Below are 9,998 nucleotides of genomic sequence, written 5' to 3' on the forward strand. Positions count from 1 at the left end.
CTCCCATCACACTTTCACTGTTTAGTGTACTGCCACCTATATGGTAATTTATGGGTACATGTTTTTTTCCAAAGGGGATAACTATACATTTCTTGGCATCAAGCTTGAGCCCATGGCTTTGGCACCAGGCATCTGTTTCTGTAAGGCCCTTTTGTAGAATATCCACATCCTTTGGGGATTCAATAATGGCTCCCAGTTTGCAGTCATCTGTGAACTTTGTTAGCCAGAGTCCCTTAGTGTTGGCCTGTACTTCAGCGAAGTAGATGCCAAACAAGAGTGGTCCCAGGACTGAACCCTGAGGTACCTCACTTGTCACTTGTCTGGAGCTGGATTTGGAGTTGGCTACTTTTACAGTCTGGGTTCTGTCTGTAAGCCAGTTGGCAACCCATCGAATGTTTGTTAGGAGGGTGGCCTAATGGTTAAGGTGTTTGTCTTACAAACACAAGGTGCAGGGTTTGAGTCTCACAAGGGATAATTGGCAAGGCTTAAAGTGGTTTGCAAGGGCAGTTAGCCTAGTACTAATCTATGAATCTTATCTATAATCTAAAGAATGATTTGGGGTTGGGAGGTTGGTCTAATCGTTAAGGTGTTTGCCTTACAAGCACACGGTGCGGGGTTCAAGTCTCACAAGGGATAAATTGCCTAGGCTTAAAATGACTCGCAAGGGCAATTAGCCTAGTACTAACCTATGAACCTAACCTATGAACCTATGTAGGGATTTATGACCAGCTTAGTAGGTTTATCTATGATTCCAGAGTGGGGGGTGGTGTCGAAGGCCTTGGGGAGGTCCAGATAGGCTGTGTGGATCGCCTTACTCTTGTCCACAGTTCTGGAGACTGATTCAAAGAAGTCAATCAGGTTCAGGAGACAAGATCAGCCCTTCACAAACCCAAACTGGGTGGGGTCCAGTGTTTGAAAGTTGCCAATGTCTTTGTTTATAAGTTCCATGATAATACATTCTATGGTCTTGCAGATCAGGCCCATCAGACTGATGGGACGGTAGTTCCCGGGATTCAAGGTGGATCCCCCCTTGTGGAGTGGGATAAATGTATCTGTGCACGCCACTCAGTGGGCATGAAGCCTGAGGTGAGGCTATGATTAAACATGACACTTAAGTGAGGTGCTAGTTCATTTTGTAGTTCATGTAGTACACAGCCTGGGATGTCATCTGGTCCCATGGATGCTGTATTCTTAGCTTTGGAGAGTGCGGTTTCTACCTGTGTGGCCATGATTACTGGAATTTGGCAATCTTTTGGTATTGAGATGGGCCCTTTAGGGGGTGAGAGGGGGGCGAAGTTGGCACTAAATTGATCTGCCAGGATATTGGCAATATCCTTAGGATCAGTATATTTAATGCCACTCTATTGTAGCTCAGAGCAGATCTGAGCATTGCCATTTAGATTCTTGACATAACTATAGAATGCCTTGTGGTTGTCTTTGGAATCTTTGGCTATTTTATTTTCGTAACTAGCTTTTGAGGATTTTATGAGGGATCTCAGCTTCTTACTGAGGCTGGTGAGGGAGTTTTTTGCATCCTGGGATTTTCCTCTTTTCTGCAACAGTTTCTTCCTTCTGTTGTATAGTTTGTTTATAGCAGGGGACCACCAGATTGGCTTCCTTTTTTTTGGAGGAGAGCATCTTGGTTCTATTTGGGATGGCACGATTCATGCACGAATGGATGTGCTCCTACAGTGCGTTAGTGTAGGATTCTGCAGTCGAACTTTCAGATCCCATCTGCATGGGTGTTATGAAGTTTGTCAGTTCTGGCTTCAATAGCATGAAATTGGCTTTAGAGAAGTTTTTTAAGGAGGTTTCCTTACTGGGGGTGGGGGTGGGATGTGGATGTCAAAGGTGATTTGCTTATGTTCAGACCTGACCAATAAGGGGGTGACCACTGATGTGGAGCAAATATCTCCCATGTTGGTAGTGACCAGGTCTAGGATATTGGAGCCCCTAGTAGGACAATGGATTAGTTGATCCAGGGCATTGGAATTTATGAATTCCAAGAACCGGTGGGTAAAGGAGTTGGTACCCGAGTAGTTTTCCCAGTTAATGGCAGGATAGTTGAAATCACCCAGTATTAGGGTGTTTGGTAGTATCTTAATATTTTCAAGTATATTTAGAAAGGTATAGTGAGAATCTTGGGGCATGGTGGGGATCTGTAGCAAGCTAAAATTTGGATTGCAGTCTTACCTAGTGTTAGTTGCACCTGGAGAATTTCAGATGCATTGTGTTGGGCAACTAGCCTGGAGGTGTGAATATCCTTGTTGAATATGGACACTCCTCCATCTTTAGTGTTTTGGTCTTGGTTTTGTGGCCAAAAAGTGTGGTAAGAGTTGTAGCCTGGTATTGCAGGGGTGCCCTCTGGAGCCTTGAACCAGGTCTCAGTTACTGCACAGATATCGATGTTCTCCATTTTTAGGGGTGCCTCGAGAGAGTGCATTTTGAGATTTAGACTTCTAGCATTGAGTAGCATTACCTTCAGATTTTACATGCTTGTATCTGTTATGGTGGTGGTTTTGTCCTTTGAACCTTGCCTAAAAAAGGCACTATAGGGGTGGCAAGAGCTTTAGCCAGTAACCTGAATCCCAGGGGTGACAGGTGCAGACCATCTTTGGCAAAGCATCGTGGTTTGTCAATCATGTCTTCCCAGGCAGACAGATACTGGATCCCCTTTGAATGACACCAGAAGCTTAGCCAATTGTTGAAGTCAATCATTTTGTCCTTATACTGTGGTATCATTCTGGGCGAAGGCAGGATGCTACTCAGGGTTAGGGTCATACCTGCCTGTTTATCCATATACCACATAATCTAGTCCTTCACCTTTTAGGTAAGGCCAGTGAATGCTGTAATAACAATTCCCCTTTTCATTCTAAGTATTATTGCATCAGAGGGTGCTATTATAGCATTTGGTAGACTGAGGAATAGCCATGTTGAAGTAACTTTAATCTGTCCTTAATGATAATCATAACACAATGAGACGATGAAGTCTGATAGTCAGTGCTAAGCAGCAAAAATAGCTGAGGTTTATCGCATTCATGTATATATTTCTTAGCTGCATAGGCTATGTACTGACATATCATGGGTTTGCATACTATATTTAAATAATACACAATCATAATTCAAATTATATTAATTGTTTCAGAGTTTTCATAGCTGAGATACTTTAGATTGGACAACAAGTCATGTCATGGGTTTCAAATTTGAAACTTTATAGATAGAGCTATATTAGACCCATTCATCAGTAACACTAATGACATGTTTTTTTCCTCTGTTTCTAGGCACACCCGGTTCACCAGGCTATGGAAAGGATGGTGTTCCTGGAACTCCAGGACAGCAGGGTGAGCCAGGAAATTCTGGACCACCTGGTCCAGCAGGTCCCCCTGGGCAAAATGGACAGTGTGACCCATCCCAGTGTGCTTATTTTGCAAGTTTTGGTGCTGCTCGTCCATCTAATGTTAAAGGACCATAGAAGAGAAGCACTTACAATTTAAGAACCTTAACATAGCTGGAAAAATATGTGATGACTTTTAGAAAACTACAAGCCAATGATTGCTGGTCAACAGAATTTTTTACGACTGCTGGAATAATCTTTTTTCCCCTTTGACTTTGGGGAATCTTTGTATTTAAGCATGTTTAAAAAGACATTAAAGATGTAGAGTTACTTTAGCTGGAGATTATGAACAGAACCTGCCTGAGGTATCAGATTATCACTGCATCTGTGAAAATGTTCCAGTACAGTTACTCAAATAATCTATCTGCATTGGGACCACTATCAGCTTCAGATCAATGCCATTTATGCAAATCCTGGACAGCCAACTTTTTGAGAGAGGAAACAAACATTTTTAGTTCTAATGGATTTTACTACTTTGTTTCTATGTTCCTCTAACTGTGGAATTTGATCACAGAACACCCATTTATGGATGGATATTATGTAAGGTGTGCCCTATTTTACTAGTGTCAGTCATGTCAGTGATATAAATGAGAAAGAGTGAAGAATAACAAATGCCATGCAGTGTGTCAGATAAATATGGCTGTGTGTTGTGTATTAATTACAACAGTTAAACAGAAGAACAGCATGTCTAGGTTGCACATTTTCATTGCTTATCAACTGTGTGAAAACTACAGACTGTGAAATCACATTTGCATAGTTTTTGACTAATGTCACAACTCTAAGTGTCTCTCTCTGTTTATATATCTATGGGTTATGATATTTATTTGAACTATCATAAACTTGTACCACAAACATTTGAACTGAAATGTTCGACAATGACAATAGTAAAAAAGAAAAAACAGATATCTTTTTTACAAGAGGCAACCCAGTTACGTTCCTTTCAACAAGTAGCTGTTTTGTCGAATATGGGAATACTTCAGTACAGCTAATCAAAAATCGAATGACCAAACATTACCAGCTTTTTCTATGCCAGATCATGGAAGAGAGGGGCTTCCAAAATGTGCCCCTTCCCCACTGTAGTGCTATATATTGGGTAGGTGGTGTGAGGATATGGGCTTGCACCCCTGCAGAAATTGATGTGTTTTTTTTTTATGTTGTCATACTCAGCCATTTGGATTCTATCATTTGTGGCTTGAGTCTATGACATTGGAATGAAATGTCCTAAACCTATATGTGTGTATGTATATATACATATATATATATATATATATATATATATATATATATATATATATATATATATATATATATATATATATATATATATATATGTGTGTGTGTGTGTATATGTGTATGTATATATATATATATATATATATATATATATATATATATATGTGTGTGTGTGTGTGTCTGTGTATCTATATATATATATATATATATATATATATATATATATATATATATATATATATATATATATATATATATATATATATAGATAGATATATATAGATAGATATACATATATATATATATATATATATATATATATATATATATACATATATATATATACACACACACACACACACACACACACACACACACATACACATATATATGTAGATAGATAAATACATAGCTCTATAGATATATATATATATATATATATATATATATATATATATATATATATATATATATATATATATACAGGCAGATATATATGGATATTACAAGCCTGACCAACAATTAGAGGTTAGAATCAAGCCCTGTACTTTGTGAGGTAAAGACCTTAACCATTATGCCAAATCCACTCACCTATCCCAACCCCACTCACCCATCTAGAGACAGATAAATAGATAGATAGATAGATAGATAGATAGATAGATAGATAGATAGATAGATAGATAGATAGATACATAGATACATATATACATACATAAATGAAGTGTTCATCTATATTTCTCTGTCTAACTGAGATGTATTGGGATTGAACAGTATTACTCTTCAGCATAGGTATCGTATTACACTGCAGATGTACCTGCAAAAGTCTATTTCTATCCATTTAGGAAATGTGTCCTTCTTATGGCTAGTCATATATAATAACTATTAATAGAGTACTTAGTTGATGTCAACATGTTAAATTTCTTCCCACACTTTGTTGACATTTTAAAAGTTGCACGTTGGTCTGCCTTTGCAGCTTACTGTACATACAGATAATTCTTTTCAGTCTTAAGTGCAAATGTTTCCACAAATGCATAAGAAACCAAATGACAGTTTCATATGGGACAAGCTTCTTCAGTGCGAACAATAATATCATTCTTGAATAGTGTACTGACGTGATTCTTTAGTTATGATTTCATTTGAGAGTGGCACAGGCACCCAAATTAACACTTCTGAAATTGGAATAAGCAGAATAAACTCAAAACAAAAGCAGCTTTGACAAAACCTGGAGTATTTTTATTAAAATGCAGCTTTCTGTTTGGGACCCCCCCTTCATCAAAATTCACCCATGCAGAGCCCTACAACATCTGTACTGCCTTAACATCATCCAATCCGAGATCACTGCACCTTGTTGAAAAGGGGAACAGTAACTTGCAACAACTACAGATACTCACAAGTGCACATAACTTAATACACATTACTGAAAACACACACACTCTCACATGTACACCAATTCTAAATCTACCACATACAATTCCCCATGAACCCTGTGATTAATCACTTCTGTCCATTTTAAAACTCAGAAATGCTTAGTAACATTTATACTTGTGAGCCTCTGATAAAAGCAGGACCTGCAAAACAGATTACGATGCCATGATATGCAGAGACAAAGACAACAAAACCTGTATTATTTATCAGTTTTGTTCAAAGTGATACTGTTGGATTTCATTGTTTAGAGTGACAAAGAGCTGTAGAAAGAGGGAGCACATCAAAATATTATTTTTGACCGTTTTTAGTACAGCTTCTTTTTAAAAAAATTTATTTATGTGTTGAATAAGCTCATTGTTTCTTACTAAATATAAGGCCAGAGACATCATTAAGAATCTCAGTCATTTCACCCAGCATCGGTGGGAGATTAATAATGTTCCCCATTAAGTATATTTCCCCACATAGCCTACAAAATATACAATCACCCCTTCAGTCATCCATAGTAGTTTTAAAGGTTCTAGGAAAGTACTCTGCTTAATATGCATGAGCAGCCCATTCCAGAAGTAGGGAATTCCTTTGATTATGTACCTGTCATAGCGTCTTGGGTTGTTGATGTGGTAATATACAGTTAGATCTCTAAAGCAGGAATTTGTTTACCACTGATTCTCTTTAGGTAAAAGATTTCAAAGAATGCTGAGTCACTGATAGCTTCTTTCTGCTTTCTATGCTAATAGGAGTCTGTATGATACAGTGCAGAGGGGCAGAGCTTTCAGTAGATATGTGTATGGAGACCTGTGATCTTTTTGGTCAGGAAACATTGAGGTCTCTCATGTTTGTTTGGGTGCCTGGCAAGGTATATGTCAAAAAAGAGTATTATAGTCAACGACAGGTATGGTAAGGGAAGAATAAACTGGGATATGAGGATGATACCATGAAGGATAAGATGTCCAAGGAAGAAGGGCTTTCTAGTAAAAGAGATGTTGTGGTCAAAAGATAGTATTGTGTCAAAATAGGTAGCCATGTCTCTGATGATTGTGTTAGATTTTAGAGGAACATTAGCTATATGGTAACTGAAAGTAATACCTGTTATACCAAATAAATATGCTACATTTTCTGGCATTAAGGATAAACTCACTAATTAATAAAGTAATCATTTGTGTGGTCTAGCCTTTGATGGAAAATTCCAGTTTCAAAATGGGGTTTGATAACCCATTCTTGGTTAGCTGTAGTCTGTTGATATCAGCTTTTGAGCCAGAGAAGTATATAGCAAAATAAGTAAGGATCCTAAGACAGATCTCTGTGAAAAACCACTAGCAATACTTTTCTGTAAAGACCAAATACCCCTGACCTTACATTATTATCAGATAACCAGTTACCTATCCAGTGAGCTATACGTGTTAATTTTGAGTTGGGAGAGTTTGTCAATAATCACCGTATTGAGAATATAGCAAATGCCTTGGTGAGGTCCAGGTAGGCATTGTGAACTGTATGCCCCTTATCCATGGCTATAGTAGCCCTTTCAAAGAACTCCACCATTATGAATATGCATGATCTGATGTTTAGAAAGCCATGCTGGTGTGTATCCATGGATATAAGGTTACCCGTATTGCTGTTAATTAGTTTAGCTGTAATATATTAAATAGCCTTGTAAATAATAGTATTGAGACTAGTAGGCCTGCAATTTCTCAGTTCAGTAGAAGGACCACATTTATGTGAGGGCACCACAACAGCTGTTCTCCACACCATGGAGGGGTGTAACCAGTGAAAAGACTCAGGTTAGAACAGTTATAGAGAGGTTTTTCTAGGTTAGACTTCTCAGCAAACATTCTGGAATATAGTCTGGACCCATAGAAATGGTATTTTTAAATTTGGAAAGTGGCAAACAGACCTGATCAAAAGTGACTTTGGAAAGGGAGGTTATGGGGGGACAAATGGTAAAGTAAGAGATGAAAAGCTGATTTGTCTGCAAGAATATTGACAATATCCAAAGGGTCAGAGAGATTGGAGAAGGAGGTGCCATTAGAGATGAGCTCAGTACAGAATTATTGCAAACTTCTAAGCTTCATAATGTAACTTAAGAAACCTTATAATTGTCTCTTGAATTATCTGCACCTCAAAGTTCATAGCTTCCCTTGCATTTCTTAAAGATAAGTCACAGAGACTTACTTAGTAGTTTTAACATAATTTTAGAAATGGCCAGAAGCTTTTTCTTTTTATTATACAGTTTAATGATTGGGTAATTTCACCAAATGTGTTTTGTTTTAAACTTGATGGTATGGTTAAGTTGGAGTGGTACAGATACCTGAATACATCTATCCAAGAAGAAGTAAAATTCAGCGGGGTGGGCAGATACAGTGTTTGTTGGAGAACCATAAAATTTATGATTATTAATATAAGTAAAAATGTAATTTATTTTGGAGTACTCCCTGAATGTAGAGAGGTTATTAGGAGCTGCAAAGAAGGTTTTTTGGGGAGGTCACAATAAGGTGGTCAAATTTGACTATGGGGGGGGTTAACAAGTGAAGTGCTGCAATTAGAGGAAATATTTGAGAGGACAAGTCAAGATGATTTGTACCTTTGGTAGGTAGGGGGCGTTTTACTTAAGTGTGTTTGCATTTAGAAGGCCCAGAAATCTGTGGGCATATTTTCAGTTCGTAGTATATGTTTGCCAGTTTATGCGTAGATAGATGAAGTCACTCATAAAAAATGTATTTGATTCAGTGGTTAACATTTCTAACTGTTTAGGGTATTTCACAAGGCCCCAAAGAGCCATAGGCATGGACCTATAACTGATTATCATGTACTAATTCATTTCTTGAGTGTAACTAGGCCTTTAACCAGTTTCATATTTGTATTGTACAGAATAAGTTGAGAGATAATGGGATATTAAATAAATGTAGATACATCCCTTCAGTTGCTTTTAGATCTGAATACATGCTAGAAATCCTATCTTAGAACAGAGGGATTGTTATAAATACAGAGGAACAAGGTTTCTGAAGTTACACAAATGTTGATGATGACAGTAAGAAAGTACACAATATGGTTTAACTCTCGAAATCATTTTCAGCTATATTTATCATGAATAATCCTATCTCGTGTAGTCAAGATGGAAATATTGATATATAAATCATGTAACAGATGTATTCCATTGTACATCCAGCTACTGCAAAAGAAAAGAAAGTCCTTATATCTTACAGAACTTTTTTTTTTTTTTTTGCAAAGAGCGCAGGTCTTCACATCCCAGATCTCTGTATGTACTAAGTGCAGGGTATTACAAATAAGGATAAAAGTGAAGAGTTATGAAACAAAAAAAACTTAACTTTTTCCATTTTCTCTGACTCTGGCAACCAAAACCCAAAGCCTGGTGTCCCTGACAAGGCAGTCTTCTTGAATACATTTTCCATCATGTATTCATTATTTTGATTGTTTATTCATAGAATCCTATACTATAAAATGTCATAACATTTCTATTGGTGGCAGTGGGATTTTATACAAACTCAGCTGCATCAATATTTTGCCTAGTCCTACCTCCTTTCTTCCAAATTTAATATATAGATGTCTTCCCATGCTTGTGGTTTTGGTAGAATTTTGTTATTCATTTTGATATCACTTGCATTCTACATGTGACGTTTCTGGTAGCTTTTTCACTTTGTAGTTACAAGAGTCTCTACCATAAAAGTGATTATCCTGTATTTTCTTACACACCATTGCCTTCTTTTGAACAACCAATTGTAAATATACTATTTTGATGCCAGTCATAAAGGTATGTTGCTTAAATTAATATCCTTTCACAAACTGATTATTCAGGCATTTATTCTTTGGTTTGGTTAGCCATGATTTTATATGTCTTGTTTTGTTTTCAGTCATTCCATAGGCTGTGATCTTGATTTTTCTTCCAGAATTAATGTCTGATTTTTCATATATTTTTGAGCTGACTGGTATTTTT

General features: G+C 37.1%; 1 protein-coding gene across 1 annotated transcript in view; it reads left to right on the forward strand.

The window, feature by feature from the left end:
* The window catches only part of COL22A1 (collagen type XXII alpha 1 chain), a 2,341,282-nt gene extending 2,336,656 nt beyond the window's left edge, over nt 1–4,626 (forward strand). The window contains exon 63 of the mRNA XM_044067281.1: nt 3,282–4,626. Coding sequence (XP_043923216.1) covers nt 3,282–3,472 — 191 coding nt within the window. The 3' untranslated portion in view covers nt 3,473–4,626. The remainder of the gene's footprint in view (nt 1–3,281) is intronic.
* Nucleotides 4,627–9,998: the final 5,372 nt, after the last annotated feature.

This window comes from Protopterus annectens, chromosome 3.part1 (assembly GCF_019279795.1).
Source record: "Protopterus annectens isolate FY-2018-M chromosome 3.part1, PAN1.0, whole genome shotgun sequence".
Classification (NCBI taxonomy): Eukaryota; Metazoa; Chordata; order Ceratodontiformes; family Protopteridae; genus Protopterus; species Protopterus annectens.